We start from the raw sequence: 16,959 nt of genomic DNA, 5'->3' as shown, positions 1-16,959 counted from the left end.
CAGGTACTGCAAAATTAACACATTTACATTGTTTTGGGGGGGGGCAAAAGTAGAAAAAAGTAAGTTCACCCCAGAAAACCATAAATTTTCGGAAAGTACACATTCCCAGGAATCTAAATTGGGTATGCATGTCTTTGTACTCCAAAGTACCAAGCCGCAAACCATTCCTAAATTTGGTATTATGCCGACATTTCCAAAAACCACCTCAAAATTTCTACCCTGCAGCATCGTATTACCCACATACTTTTAGGTATCAAGAGAAATCACCCCAAATATAAAAGCCTAGGGTCCCCTGAACAGTTTGATGCCAAATATGTATAGGTGTACCAAAGCATGTGGCATATAAGGGCCCTAAAATTAAGACCCCCCCCCCCATATGGTTTGTCATTTCAGGTACTGCAAAATCAAGACATTTACATTGTTTTGGGGGGGCAAAAGTAGAAAAGGGTAAGTTCACCCCAGAAAACCATATATTTTCGGAAAGTACACATTCCCACGAATCTAAATTGGGTATGCACGTCTTTGTACTCCGAAGTACCAAGCCGCAAACCATTCCTAAATTTGGTGATTTTGGCGACATTTCCAAAAACCACCTCAAAATATCTACCCTGCAGCATCGTATTGCCCACATACTTTTAGGTATCAAGAGAAATCACCCCAAATATGAAAGCCTAGGGTCCTCTGAACAGTTTCATGCCCAATATGTATAGGTGTACCCACGCACGTGGCATATAGGGGCCCCAAAAAGAAGACCCCCATATGGTCTGTCATTTCAGATACTGCAAAATCAAGACATTTACATTGTTTTGGGGGGGGCAAAAGTAGAAAAGGGTAAGTTCACCCCAGAAAACCATATATTTTCGGAAAGTACACATTCCCACGAATCTAAATTGGGTATGCATGTCTTTGTACTCCAAAGTACCAAGCCGCAAACCATTCCTAAATTTGGTGATTTTGGCGACATTTCCAAAAACCACCTCAAAATATCTACCCTGCAGCATCGTATTGCCCGCATACTTTTAGGTATCAAGAGAAATCACCCCAAATATGAAAGCCTAGGGTCCTTTGAACAGTTTGATGCCCAATATGTATAGGTGTACCCACGCACGTGGCATATAGGGGCCCCAAAAGGAAGACCCCCATATGGTCTGTCATTTCAGATACTGCAAAATCAAGACATTTACATCGTTTTGGGGGGGGCAAAAGTAGAAAAGGGTAAGTTCACCCCAGAAAACCATATATTTTCGGAAAGTACACATTCCCACGAATCTAAATTGGGTATGCATGTCTTTGTACTCCAACGTACCAAGCTGCAAATCATTCCTAAATGTGGTGATTTCGGTGACATTTCCAAAAATCACCTCAAAATTTCTACCCTGCAGCATCGTATTACCCACATACTTTTAGGTATCAAGAGAAATCACCCCAAATATGAAAGCTTAGGGTCCTCTGAACAGTTTCATGCCCAATATGTATAGGTGTACCCAAGCACGTGGCATATAGGGGCCCCAAAAGAAGACCCCCATATTGTCTGCCATTTCAGATACTGCAAAATCAAGACATTTACATCGTTTTGGGGGGGCAAAAGTAGAAAAGGGTAAATTCACCCCAGAAAACCATATATTTTCGGAAAGTACACATTCCCACGAATCTAAATTGGGTATGCATGTCTTTGTTCTACAAAGTACCAAGCTGCAAATCATTCCTAAATGTGGTGATTTTGGTGACATTTCCAAAAATCACCTCAAAATTTCTACCCTGCAGCATCGTATTACCCACATACTTTTAGGTATCAAGAGAAATCACCCCAAATATGAAAGCCTAGGGTCCTCTGAACAGTTTGATGCCCAATATGTATAGGTGTACCCAAGCACGTGGCATATAGGGGCCCCAAAAGGAAGACCCCCATTTGGTCTGTCATTTCAGATACTGCAAAATCAAGACATTTACATCGTTTTGGGGGGGGGCAAAAGTAGAAAAGGGTAAATTCACCCCAGAAAACCATATATTTTCGGAAAGTACACATTCCCACGAATCTAAATTGGGTATGCATGTCTTTGTACTACAAAGTACCAAGCTGCAAATCATTCCTAAATGTGGTGATTTCGGTGACATTTCCAAAAATCACCTCAAAATTTCTACCCTGCAGCATCGTATTACCCACATACTTTTAGGTATCAAGAGAAATCACCCCAAATATGAAAGCTTAGGGTCCTCTGAACAGTTTGATGCCCAATATGTATAGGTGTACCTAAGCATGTGGCATATAGGGGCCCCAAAAGAAGACCCCCATATGGTCTGTCATTTCAGATACTGCAAAATCAACACATTTATATTGTTTTGAAGGGGGCAAATGTAGATAAAAGTAAGTTCACCCCAGAAAACCATATATTTTCGGAAAGTACACATTCCCAGGAATCTAAATTGGGTATACATGTCCTTGTACTCCAAAGTACCAAGTCGCAAGTCTTTCCTAAATTTGGCGATAAAAGCAACGGTTTTACATTTTTGAAAATCGCCTAAAAATATTGCAATTGGCCACATTTATCTCACCCAATTTCTTGCATACAATTGTAAAATAACATAAATATTTATGCCAAGGGACGACTGAACAGTTTGATGCCCAATATGCATAGATACACCAAGGCAGCTGGCATGTGCAGACCCCAAATAAAAATAGTGCATATGAGTTTTCTCCGCTGCCGATTCGCCTTCTGTGAACATAGACCATTGACTTCATATTATGTGCCTCAAGACCCTCCTTACAGCAAAGACCCCCCAAAACCATATGTTTTTGGAAAGTACACATTCTGACGAATCCAACAAAGATAAAGACGTCTTTCTACACCAAACTACCAAACTGCAAAGCTTTTCTAAACTTAGAGGTTTTACAACATTTCTGAAAATTGCCTAAAAATGCTGCAGTTTGCCGCATTTTTCGCACACAATGTTTTACGTACAAAGAAAAATCACCCTAAATATGGACGTCAGAGGTCTGATGAATAGCTTGATGCCCAATATGCATAGATTTACCCAAGTATGTGGTGTGTACGGACCCCAAATGAAAAACATGCATATGAATTTTCACACTAGCCAACTAAGCTGCTGAAAACAGTACTCCAACTTTGCGTTATGTGTTGTAAGACCCCCAAACTGTAAAAAGCCCCCAGAACAGCATACATTTTTGGAAAGTACATATTCTGACGGATCAAACAAAGTAAAATCTATCATTCTATACCAAAGCACCAAACAGCAAAACTATACTAAAGATACATAAGGAAAAATAATGCAGGGATAAAATTGCAATAAAACCACAAAAATTGTGTAAATCAATGAAATAACAAAATTACTGATCCAACAGCATAATTAGTGGCCAAAATCGATTACCCAATAGTCATGCTGCCAAAACAAATGGTTTTTAGGGGTAAAAAAACACAAATTAGTAAAATGAAAAAGTAAAAAAAAAAATCCCTCTTTGTGAGTTTTTTGTGTATACATGTGTATACACTTCTAAAAGTGGTGTGACAGTGTGTATATAAGTGTGAAATAAGTGCAAATAAGTGTACATAACTTTAAAAAAAAAAAAAAAAAAATCTTTACTAAAATGACTGTGTAACTGTGTACAGATCTATACAATGTAGTGTAGTGTGTATGTAGTGTTTGTGTAGTGTGTAATTTAGCAAATAAAGGCCACTTACCATTGCTGGAGCAGGGGAGAGAGTCTAATCCTCTTTCAGCAGCGTGTGTGCTGAGTCACTGCAGTCAGGAAGTGCGTGGGCGTCGCCAGAGCAGCAGAGAGCAGAAGGAAGACGGAGGAGCTGGTAAGTTGCTTCTTTTTGCGATTTTAGGTCGATCCTGCAACAATCCTGTTGCAGGACCGACATGACAGCCCCCCAGCCTTGTTGCCCAGGGGGCTGTCAGCACTGCTAAGTCTCTGCAGAGGCGGCTAAAGCCGCTGATGCAGAGTACAGCATGTTAAACTGCAAGAACGTACAATGTACGTGCTTGGCAGTTAAAGCCCTTGCCTGCCAGAACGTACAGCGTACGTGCTTGGCAGGCAAAGGGTTAATGGCATATTTAACAAACATAAGGAGAAATGTAAGGTTGCTATGCAAAATAAGCGTATCTGAGATAAGGCTGCAGCCATATGATCAAGGATAAGACATTTTTCAAAGAAAGGTTTGCATAGATGTAGAAGTCCAATCCTTGTAAATGTGATTCCCATTATTAAGGCTCCTGTACCGCTCTTGTGGATAAATAAGACCAACCCATTGTAACACCCTCTTGGCGACCCCACTGGTGCCAAGGTTGTACATTCTTACCAACTTCCAATGCAGATCCTGAGTCCCCTTTGCAAGGTGAAAGGGTTCTGGGAATGTCTTCTCTTGGCAGTGCCTCCACTTAATGGGATCCAGGAATACAGCTGTGGGTGGTCCCATTAGGAAAACATTCAACACACACTTTATTGTGTAACAAATATAACTTTATGCAAAATTAAACGGCAAAGTAAATCTTCATTTATATCAACATAAATGACCCACTACCCTGGGACCCTGTGGCAGTCCATTCTGGCACCTCCATGCTAGGCAAAGTCGCTAGGCAAAGTCCCACACTACTCCCTTTGGCAGAAAAAGAGTCTCGGTCCCTTTCCCCCAAAGAGTACCAGTGTCCCCAGGTAGCGCTACCTGTCCAAATACTTTTCCCGCTGGACAAGGTATTTGCTCCCACATGGCAGGCACACAAAAAGCCTGTATCACAACAGGAGACCCACTGGATCCTTTTCTTTTTCTACCCACCCTCAGGAACAACTCACCCTTGGGATTCACACAGATGGGTAGACTCACACCGAGCTGGAACAGCCATCCACAGTGATGAAGTCTTTTTAACCAAGCACCTGCAGCTTGCTTTATCTTCAGGGTGTTGCTCCCAGCATTGTCCATAGCGTGAGCATGATAAACCCCCTTTATTCCTTACAACACAGCTCCCAGTACTGCCCAGTACTTTCTATAGCGCGAGCACTCAGAAATCCTCCTCTGCAGAACTACATCTCCCAGCACTCTTCATAGCGCGAGCTATGTCCATCCAAGCTTCAAACCTGCATGGTTGAGCTTACCAGGCTCTGGCGTACCCTGCATCAGCCTCAAACTCCATTTTTGCCCCTACATCTTTGCAGCAGTTCAGTCCACCCTCTCTCCATAAAAGTGAAAGCAGCAATTCTCCTGTGAGTACATGGCCCTCCTGTATATTCAAGGTGGTGCAACAGCGACACCTTGTGGCACCCTCTGGTATCTGTCATCCATGCTGCACAGGGACAAGGCTCCAAGCCCTCACAAGACTCCAAGAGACCCTGTAGCAGCACAGACAAGGAGATTTCCACCATGTGGTTCAGATTTTCAGGGAAAAAGGAAATTAACCCTGTGTATCCCTACACCATAGTAGTATGAATGCTTCTAATCATGTAGAGATGCAAGCTGTGCAATTAGTTTTATACTGCTAGGATTTTTTCTTAAGAAAACACAAGAGACTACTTCTCTAGTACAGCTCCCTATGCTTGAATATATGGATACTTTATCTATGCTTGTCAATGTATTCACCTGTTCTAAGCACACCTATATTTAATCATAACCTGCTGGTGCCAAGGTTGTACATTCTTACCAACTTCCAATGCAGATCCTGAGTCCCCTTTGCAAGGTGAAAGGGTTCTGGGAATGTCTTCTCTTGGCAGTGCCTCCACTTAATGGGATCCAGGAATACAGCTGTGGGTGGTCCCATTAGGAAAACATTCAACACACACTTTATTGTGTAACAAATATAACTTTATGCAAAATTAAACGGCAAAGTAAATCTTCATTTTTATACTGCTAGGATTTTTTCTTAAGAAAACACAAGAGACTACTTCTCTAGTACAGCTCCCTATGCTTGAATATATGGATACTTTATCTATGCTTGTCAATGTATTCACCTGTTCTAAGCACACCTATATTTAATCATAACCTGCTTCTAATCATGTAGAGATGCAAGCTGTGCAATTAGTTTTATACTGCTAGGATTTTTTCTTAAGAAAACACAAGAGACTACTTCTCTAGTACATAACCTGCACACAGAGCTGAGCTACTATAAACTATGTCAGCATAAATATCTCCCTGTACTAAGGACATTTTAGAAGGGGCAGCCCTGTAAATTTGCTAGTGATTCCATAAACCTATGCTAGCAAAGGTATTCCCTTGTATTTAGAATACATTTCTAGTCAAATTGCAGGGTTTCACTAGAGATATAACAGCAACAAGTCAAGAATGTAACTATCAACAAGATGCTTCCTTGCTCTGGTTTTTTTTTTTTTTAACAAAACTCAATAGCTTGCAGGGAATTTGATATCAAAGTTGCACACAATGTCAAAGAACTTAATTTCTGTCAAGCTTTGGTAACTTTTACATGTATATTTGTGAATGTTATAAACACATTTTTATACTGGATCAACTTTTATTTTAGAATTAATGTCTGTGTAATGGGAAATAAGTAGAACACAAATCCTTCCCATAAAATGGATTTATCTTTCTCATAAACAGGGTTTTATATTTTTTTTCTTATCAAAAAACAATGTATGATAATTATACCTAGCTGGCAGTCAAGAGCGTGGTTCAGACGTAGGATTGTTGAGCTTCTGATGAGGTATCAATGTTGGAAAACAAGTCTAGAAAGAACTGTAACGTTTCTTGCCTTTAGATCACACAAGGGATGTGCCATACAAATCAATCACTGCTGTTCCTTCACAAGCCCAGGAACAACTGACAGCAAAATAATATCTTCATCGCAATAAACTTCCAAAGCACAAGTCACAATATGATTACATTTTCCCTCAATGTACAGTACATATCAACAACATCTGACACCATCTCAGTAACAGAAGCCAAGTTTCACTCAATACTCTCTAGAAATAATCATCATAAACTTCTTTGAGCTTTCATAAAATAGCAGCAGACGAGGACTATAATCACCTTCTTGCAATGATTGTCACAATACAGAATTCCCTCACTTCCTGCGTTACAGTGCCTTCATCTTCTGCAATCAAAATTAATGTTTGTAATAGCAGTGGTTGTAATACCATGACACTTTAGTCTAGGTTGCATTTTAGGCTGTAATCTGTGGCTTTGATACAGTAAATTTAAACAGTAGTCTATGGCCTTCATGTTTTTCAAATTTGAGTTTTACAAAGTTTACCAAAAAATAAAAAAAAAGATAATTGGACTGAAAATATTCAGTCACTAAATCGAGTTTCTATAGTAGACAGTGTGATGAATCTTTTTTAGCATTCAAGTTATTTTAATTTTTGTATTTTTTTAATCCAAAATTTAAAAATTGAATAGAAAATCTTTTTTATTCAAAATCAAGTATTCTTTCGAGTGATTTAACATGATCAAATTTTTCAGATTTGTATACCGGCGATTGAGAAAAAAAATTGTGATCATGCTTTTGGTTTCTAATGTACTATTTTACAGCCAGAAAGAAAGTCCCTTTTCATAGATTTGGCTACATTAGCAGATTTACCAGGTACATGTCATGGACTATACGAACATTGTTTAAAATGCCTTATTTAACCACCAGTGTTACAAATATTAATTTTGACTGAAGAAAACTAAATTTTGTATTTATTGAATATCTTTGCAAGAAATTTAGCGATTTTAGCAACTGTTTGCCTTGAATGGTTTATTCAACTATATAAAACCTTACTTTTATAGTGCTTTACTTTCATTGGACTCGGTTTTATTTTCAGCAAAAAATTGGGTTAGTAACCAATTTCCGTGCACTAGATGCAGCAAAACAATTGACAGCTCTATGTGAAAGAATTTCCTTGAACTTGAAAGACTGAATTAATATAAGAATTTATATTATTTCTGTATTTGATCTTTATCTTTTTTATTATCTTCTCATAGGCAGAGCAAGACAACGGACACCCCCTTCCAGTGTTTGCAAACCTTCACATAGACATTTTGGATGAGAATAATCAGGCCCCATATTTTACATTTCCTACATATCAAGGCTATATTTTGGAGTCTTCACCAGTGGGAACAACAATCTCAGACAACCAAAATTTTACTGCACCATTAAAATTTGTAGCTCTTGATAATGATATTGAAGAGGTGAGTTTTTATTTTATCTTGAAATTCTAATAGTTCCATTTTCTTTCCTTTTTTTTTTCTTTTATTTAACCCACACCCCTTCTTTCCCACTTTTACTAACAACCCATATTGTACAATTCAACCATCAGTTGTATGCATTAGTGGGACTACATGTGACTATTCTGAGAGGCATTCATTGAACTAACCTGATAGCAGAAACGCCCCTGTGTTTGGGTGCAGAGTATCACTACCCATCATGCCTATATACCAATAAAAAATACACCCACTGTTGCATCAATTTATCCTGGTGCAGGTGTGCCTAGTAAGCAATTATTCATTTTCTTTTATTATTGTACCTGCATAGACAGTTAATTGCCAATTGGTTACTATGGGTTACTGCACATGGGTAAATTTTAATTTTTTTACATCAAGAAACCATGTTAGTGAAAAGTAAGCATTAAGTCTCGTTGCTGCCATTCCTTTGACAGTACCTTTTAATAGTGCTTCTTAAAACATTTGATTGATGGGATAAACCATTTTTCCTTTATATATTTATGCAAGAACAAAAACTAGGTTACTCATATACTGTAGATTGTGTTGCCATTAAAATAATTCTGGCATATTTCAGAAAGTAAAGGATTAGCATAAACATATTCAGACACTAAATAGAAAAATACATTTGATTCTGAAGATGGACAGAGTTTTTGCAAAGTTCCACTTATCATTATTATGAGTTGTTTTAGTGGCATCAATTTAATTAACCTACATTAATACAGTGAGTGCTGAGTAAACAGTTTCAGACAGAAGGTGAAGACTCTGCATACTCAGGCTCAAATCAAATTCTTTTACAAATGAATATTAAATACTAAATATTAATATTCAGATATAAATATATATATATATATATATATATATATAAAATGCCGTTTACATTCATAATAAGGTCTCTTTAAAAAAGCAATGCATTAAAAATAGAAATCCAGTATTCCTAATGATTCAGGGAAACTGAAGTAAAGTCCAATATGATATTTTTAGCATGCTGGTATCTCTAGAATGCAGCCTGACAAATTTGTATTCACTTTCTGTATTTAGAATTTGATATTGCCCAAACCTAAATCATAAATATAATGTAGTAACTTGATATTAATCTGTTTGTTTAACAAGGGAAAGCATAACATTCCAGGGTACAACTGAAAATGGTGCTTTTTTTTTTAAGAAATAAAGGATTTTAAAAAATTAATTCAAAATAGAAAGTTTCCACATGGGATATTTTTGTAGATTTTTTAAAAAAATTATATAAACCAGTGCTTTCTTTTTAGGGGCCTATTTATGATTGCTCAAGCTTTTTCGGCTTTTTTTTTTAGTCTACAAAAGCCTGTACAGGGAAAGTTACAGCATTTTTGCCCAAAAAGTACAGAAACTCATGCCAGGTTTCCTTCCTCATCAAAAGGGGGCACACAGTCATTGACAGCTATAGCCACCCAATAACTTGTCTACCAATCTACCTTCCTGGAAAATACCATTAGGGAGTTACAGACAGCTAGGGGCACATTTACTTAGCTCGAGTGAAGGAATAGAATAAAAAATACTTTGAATTTCGAAGTATTTTTTTGGGTACTTCGACCATCGAATTGGCTACTTCGATCTTCGACTACGACTTTGAATCGAACGATTCAAACTAAAAATCATTCAACTATTCGACCATTTGACCATTCGATAGTCGAAGTACTGTCTCTTTAAAAAAAACTTCGACCACCTACTTCGCCACCTAAAACCTACCAAGCATCAATGTTAGGTCCCCATAGGCTTTCTAAGTATTTTTTATCGAAGGAAAATCGTTCGATCGATGAATTAAAATCCTTTGAAACGTTCGATTCGAAGGATTTAATCGTGCGATCTAACGATTTTTCCTACGATCGTTCGAACAAACGAATTGCGGTAAATCCTTCGACTTCGATATTCGAAGTCGAAGGATTTTACTTTGACAGTCGAATATCGAGGGTTAATTAACCCTCGATATTCGACCCTAAGTAAATGTGCCCCTACTGTAGGTACACATATGTCTACTAATATGTCATTGAACATGAAGGATGTTGCATGCATTTTAGGCATATTTAAAGGAAAACTATACCCCCCAACCAATGTAGGTCTCTCTAAAAAGATATTGCATAAAACAACTCGTATGTAAAATCCTGCTTCATGTAAATAAACCATTTTCATAATAATATACTTTTCTAGTAGTATGTGCCATTGGGTAATCCTAAATAGAAAATTGCCATTTTAAAAAATAAGGGCCGCCCCCTGGGATCGTAGGATTCACTGTACTGTATGTTAGGTCACATGAGCCAATTAACAGACAGAGTGGTGTCTTTTGCTTCCACACTTCTTCCTGTTACAGTTAGAGTTGAAGTATTTCTGGTCAGGTGATCTCTGAGGCAGCACAAAGACCTTCACTAAATGGTGGCTCAAGGCAAGAGATGTAAAAGGACAATATTTACTTAAATATATATTCCAGTTTGGTAAGATTCTTTAATATGCCACTTAATGTGATATGAACTATCTGTTGCTTGAGGGTTCATTTTGGGGGTATAGTTTTCCTTTAAGTTCTCATATGACTTTTAGGGATGTAGCGAACTGTTCGCCGGCGAACTAGTTCGCGCGAACTTCGACTGTTCGCGTCCGCCGCAAGTTCGCGAACGTCGCGCGACGTTCGCCAATAGGCGTTCGCGTCAAAATCGGTCGCCCATTCGACCATTCGATCGCTAAAATCGAACGATTTTCGTTCGATTCGAACGAAAATCGTTCGATCGAACGATTAAAATCCTTCGATCGTTCGAATCGAACGATTTTCGGATGATCGAAGTTCGCGAACAGTTCGCGAACAGTTCGCAAATTATGCCGGTGTTCGCGAACGGCGTTCGCGAACACATCGGCGGCGGTTCGCTACATCCCTAATGACTTTAACTAAATGTCAAACACAAGCATGTTAATTCAATACAATAATAAGTAGCGCTATTACATTTTCCATTATTTTGTTGCATTCAATGTTTGTGGTATTTTTCTTTAACTTTTTACTTCTTTCATTTCCCATAATACATTTTTTTTCCTTGGATAATACTGGGCGCACTTCCCGTATGTATAAAGTGTGATGGCTTGTTTGAGTTGTCCATTAGAATGCATGGTGTGCAGGATTTCGTTTTCTCTTGCATGTGTGTTACCAGTGGTGTAACTAGATATTACTGGGCCCCACAGCAATTTATTTTTCAGGCCTCCAAAATGTTTAGAGGTTGACTTACCAATATTTATTGAAATTATATATAAATTAGGGCCTCATGGGTCCTCTATACCTCCTGGCCCCCATGCAGCTGCAAGGTCTGCTTCCTCTGTAGTTACGCCCATGTGTGTTACTATCTAAGTAAGATGACTACCTTTTGTCCCTTATTATGGAATAATGCAATAAACTGATGCTGATCTAAACTCTAGCATTACATTCAATTCTTGAAAAACATCTTTGTGGATAAGCTGAAGTATGCAATCTTTAATGTCATATTTCAAGTAAATTGACTATGCACATGTGTAATTATTATTGCTGTTTGAATTAAGCACTGGCAAGAAGATGAATGTAAGAGCAATTAGTTCATTTGATCTACTATGTAAGGTCTGACCTTGTAACATTACCAGTCTGCAGCTGTGCTCAGTTTTCTGGAGATCGGTCACAGCAGTTACGGCTCCAGCGAGGAGCTGCCACTGTAAACGTGAGTTAAAATGTGTAAAATTTCAGACCTTGTGTAATAATGGGACACATGATTACACAAGGGGGCAGATTTATCAAGGGTCGAATTTCGAAGTTAAAAATACTTCAAAATTCGACCATCGAATTGAAATACTTTGACTTCAAATATTGCTCAACATTTTTTTCATCGAATTTGATCGAACGATTAAATCCTTCCTTTATTTTGATTGAGGTCCCCATAGGCTAACATAGCACTTCGGCAGGTTAAATTTTGCAAAGTATTGAAATCAAAGGTTTTTTTAAAGAGACAGTACTTTGATTATCGAATGATCGAATATTCAAACGATTTTACTTCGAATCAAATTCTTGTATCCTATTCGATGGTCGAAGTATCCAAAAAATTACTTTGAATTTCAAATTTTTTTGCTTTGAAAATTCCCTCGAATTCACTTCGACCCTTGATAAATCTGCCCCAAGGTCTGAAATTCCTCCATCTCTTGGATTAAATAAGACAATAGAAGAAAGAGAGGATTAAACTGCCCTAAACCTGGGGAATTTAATTCCCTTTCATTAATCTTTAAAGAAAAGAAAAAGCTTTACTAAATGACAATATAGATGTATTTTTTTTATTTTTGTATTATTTATCATTTTATTCTCCAGTTTTGAATTTTAGCAATCTGGTCGCTAGGGTTTAAATTCCCCTAGCAATCATGCATTGATTTGAATCAGAGACTGGAATATGAATAGGAGAGGGTCTGAAAAGAAAGATAAGTAATAAACAGTAGCAATAAAAATAGATGTATAGCTTTACAAAGCATTGTTGTCATTTGTGAGTCAGAAAAAGAAGGCAAATAATTAGAAATCTATAAAAAAAAATAATAAACACCAATTGAAAATTTGCTTAGAATCGGCCATTCTATATAAAAATTAGGGGAACCACCTCTTTCACAGCACATGAACATGATGGGGCTCATCTACTGTATAATTATAAAGGCAGTGTGCACAGTGCAAAAAATCCTTTTATTTTTTTTTACTTTGCTGCAGATTTTGCACTCCATTATGAAGTACAGACACCTGTGGGGACTTCGTTGAATATAGCCCTGCCTGTGTATTCAGCAACTCTGATTTGTGAGAGGCAGGAGGGGTATGTACTGTAAGCCTGTACCTTACCTGTTCCCTAACTTGTGTGTCATCCAGACTCACAAGTAAGGGAGCAGCGGGAGATTCAGGTTGCAATGGGGCCATCTTACTTACCATAAAGCAGGTGGTAATGACAGGGCTGGGCTGTACCCCCCGATGTGCCCCTTGAACCTTCCCATGGATTTTTTTTTCAATTGCAAAGAACAGCCAATATCCGTGTGGAAGTGCCACAGCCACTTGGATTTGTGTGTTAAATGCGTCATGACTCGAGATTAATTTGAGAATCTGTCATCTAAAATCATCTTAACTCATTTAATGAATTTGCAGTAACCTTTTCATTAGCATACCAAAGCACCATTGTTTGACAATGGTGAACCCATTAATTAGATGGGATGCTGTGACACAATTTTCTGTTTTAAATGGAATAAGCGGGTTACACGTGTTTAGACATTAGGGGGCAGATTTACTAAGCTCGAGTGAATAATTCGAATGTAAAAAATTCGAATTTCGAAGTATTTATTTGGGTACTTCGACCAGCGACTTGGTCAAATTCGATCGAATTCGATTGAATCGAATGATTCGAACGATTCAAAGTAAAAATCGTTTGACTATTCGACCATTCAATAGTCTAAGTACTGTCTCTTTAAAAAATACTTTGACTTCATACTTCGCCACTTTAAACCTACCGAGGTGCAATGTTAGCCTATGGGGACCTTCCCCAGCACTTTTCAAGTTTTTTTGATCAAATAAAAATCGATCGATTGCTTAAAATCGTTCGAATCTAATTTTTATTCGATCGAAGCTTTGCACTAAAATCCTTCGAATTCGCTATTCGAATTCCAAGGATTTTACTTCGAGGGTCGAATTTGAGGGTTTTTTAACCCTTGAAATTAGACCCTTGATAAATCTGCCCCTATGTGTTAAACACACAAACCAAAGTGGCTTCAACTGTATGTGCTCTGCTTGGGGAAATTGCAAATAGGCTAATATGTATGAAGACCATTGGGGCAGACAGTACCTTGAGCTGAATCTACTCATAGCACAATACCCCATGATATAGCTCCCTCATTTACATATCTGTACATACATACTGTATGCCTGTTACTTCACTAGCATGCCCATCGTGAATACAGTATTAACAACTGCAGGCAGCACTGTATTCATTTATGTGATACATGCTGTTTTGCTCCATTCTGGAGCAGATTGATCTGCACCCCTAAGAGCTTAGCACAGAGCAGTGTAACAATTGTGAAAAACATAGCAGTTTGCACCAGGTTTTATGGCCCCTTACAAATGAGATTATACTGTATAGTACGTAGTGCATACACTTTATAGAAGAGCATGATTTATTTTGTGTAAAAAAATTAAGAGACTTTATTAGAGAGTTCATATCTGGGTGGTGGGTCAAGCTTGTAATTGCAAAAAACATAATGACAAGAGGATGTAAAAAAGATCTAAATATTCTTTGGGATGCTTGTTATCTGTTGATGTAATTTTTGCTTGCAGGTGTTTTGGTAAAGATCAGTAGCACATAGATAAGATGCTAGATTTGTTCTGGAAGCACATAGCGTAAAACATACCTCAAACACACATGAACATCATTAATATGTCATAGGAAAGTCAAAATTATTAAAAAAAATGTAAAATACTTAAAGGAAGTTTGTTCCTGTGAAATTGTTCTTGTATTAGATTTCTTGGACCGTGTTGAAGGAAGTTTGTTCCTGTGAAATTGTTCTTGTATTAGATTTCTTGGACCGTGTTGATGCTGTAATTGCACAATGGCTCATTTTTGTTATATACAGTATGATAGTGATCAGCGAATCTGTCCTGTTTTGCTTAAAAATTCACCAAACAGAGAAAAAATTAGCAAGAAATTCCTGCAATAAATTAAAGTCAATGGACGTCACCATTTTTTTTATGTGTGACAATTTTTTACATGTGATAGTTTTTGTCTCTCCAAATGCATTAGTCACAAGTCAATTGGCGTTTTTCTTATGGAAACTTTTTTGTTCAGATGCGTCAATGGGCGTTTTTTCCTATGGCAACATTTTTCTCTCAGCAACTTTTTTGTCATCGCAAAATTTTCATGCAGTTTCACAAAAAAATTTGCAGAAGCAAAATGTGGAATTTCTCTGTGAATCCATGGCTGGCAAAACATTCGCTCTTCACTATTCCTGGATTTTAGAAAAAACTAAGTTTTTACATTTTAAGGTAATTGTTAAATTTAGAACATTTGAAGATAATTTTAAAACAGCACAATAGTAACAATATCACAACACGTTAAAAAAAATTAGTCTTGGATAATTTTTCAGCAGTTTTTAAGTAGTATTCACCTTATATGATTCCCCTACACATCTTAAAGCAATCCTAAAACAGGTTATACGTTCCTATTATTTACCATTGTCAAATGCTGTCATTTTTATTGTACTTTAAGTGAAAATCAGTTAATTGATAGTTTTTCCACTTGGGTATTGGAAGGCTGTCAATTGTAGCAAAGGCTTGGCATTTCTGAAATGAACTCATTAAAATGAATTGAAGTTGTCGGCATAGTGCCAAGTGGCAAATAGAATAATTACTGGCAATACAACATATTTACTGTGGTACCTAAATAGAACTAGTTGATTAAAATAAATAAATAAAAAATATATTTATGCTGTAAAATAATGTACACAAACAGTAAATATAAAATTGATTATAAAGAAGATATCCTTTTTTGAGAGCAAGCAAAAAGATTCTATTTGGGCAGTTGAGACACCAGTAGCCTTAAAGGATAACTAAACCCTAAAAATGAATAGTGCTTAAAATGCCTTATTTTATATAGAGAACTTATTGCACCAGCCTAAAGTTTGAGCTTGTCCATAGCAGCAATGATCCAGGACTTCAAACTTGTCACAGGGGGTCACCATCTTGGAAAGTGTCTGTGACACTCACATGCTCAGTGGGCTCTGATTGGCTGTTGAGAAGCTAAGCTTAGGGGTCGTCACTAATTATCCAGCAGAAAATGAGCTTCCCCTGTAATATAAGCTGATGCTACAGGTTTGCAGATTATTAAATTCTGATGCTAATTGCACTGGTTTCTGTGCTGCCATGTAGTAATTATCTGTATTAATTACTAATCAGCCTTATATTGTGACATTTCTATTCTATGTGTACTGTATATTGTGAGTGGGTCCCTAAGCTCAGTAAGTGATAGCAGCACAGAGCACGTGCAGTGAATCAGCAGAAAAGAAGATGGGGAGCTACTGGGGCATCTTTGGAGACACAGATCTTTACTGCTAAAGGGCTGTGGTTGCCTTGGGCTGGTACAGAAGCACAAAACATAATGTACAGCATTTCCAGCTACATCTTTAGTTAGTCTTTAGTTGTCCTTTATGGGGTATTACATTATTTTGTCAAGCTCTTCCTGTGGCATTTTGTTTAATGAATGCTTAAGGGGCTGACTTATCATTGTTTGAATTTGGAGTTTGATCATCATTTGAGGTTTTTTTTTAAGCTAAAACTCACAAATTTGAATTATTTATTAAGGTAAAGAAACTTAAATGTAAAACTTTAACATTTAAAAATTGTACAATTCAATGGAAGCTACTATATGCTAAGCAAAATTGAAACGATTTCTTCAATTATTTTTTCAATTTGAGTTTTTCACCTTTTTTTGAGCTTGTAAACCCATAAATAGGCATCCAAGAAGCCTATTTATCAAAATTCAAGTTTGTGTAATTTAAACTCAAAAAAATTGCAAATGCAGATGTTATCACTGTGAGTCATCAGAAAATAAAACCTTGATTTGTAATGACTTTTTTAAAAATTAAATTGTATGAAATCATTAAATTTCATTTTATTAAATGTCACATTAAATAATCACATTATGGTGGTAAAATATAATGCTGTTCCTAATATTTCATATTAGATTTAAAATGTAACATTGTTTCCAAAAAATTTGTATCAATGCAATAAATGAAGCATGAATAT

At 37.0% G+C, this 16,959-nt stretch overlaps 1 protein-coding gene across 1 annotated transcript in view; it reads left to right on the top strand.

Moving 5' to 3' along the window:
* The window catches only part of LOC108695740 (protocadherin-15-like), a 555,442-nt gene that overhangs the window by 291,580 nt on the left and 246,903 nt on the right, over positions 1 to 16,959 (top strand). The window contains exon 12 of the mRNA XM_041570198.1: positions 7,932 to 8,138. Coding sequence (XP_041426132.1) covers positions 7,932 to 8,138 — 207 coding nt within the window. The remainder of the gene's footprint in view (positions 1 to 7,931; positions 8,139 to 16,959) is intronic.

The sequence above is a fragment of the Xenopus laevis genome, chromosome 7L (assembly GCF_017654675.1).
Source record: "Xenopus laevis strain J_2021 chromosome 7L, Xenopus_laevis_v10.1, whole genome shotgun sequence".
Lineage (NCBI taxonomy): Eukaryota > Metazoa > Chordata > Amphibia > Anura > Pipidae > Xenopus > Xenopus laevis.
Note: the sequence above shows the minus strand (reverse complement) of the source record. Positions and strands in the feature narration are given on the sequence as shown.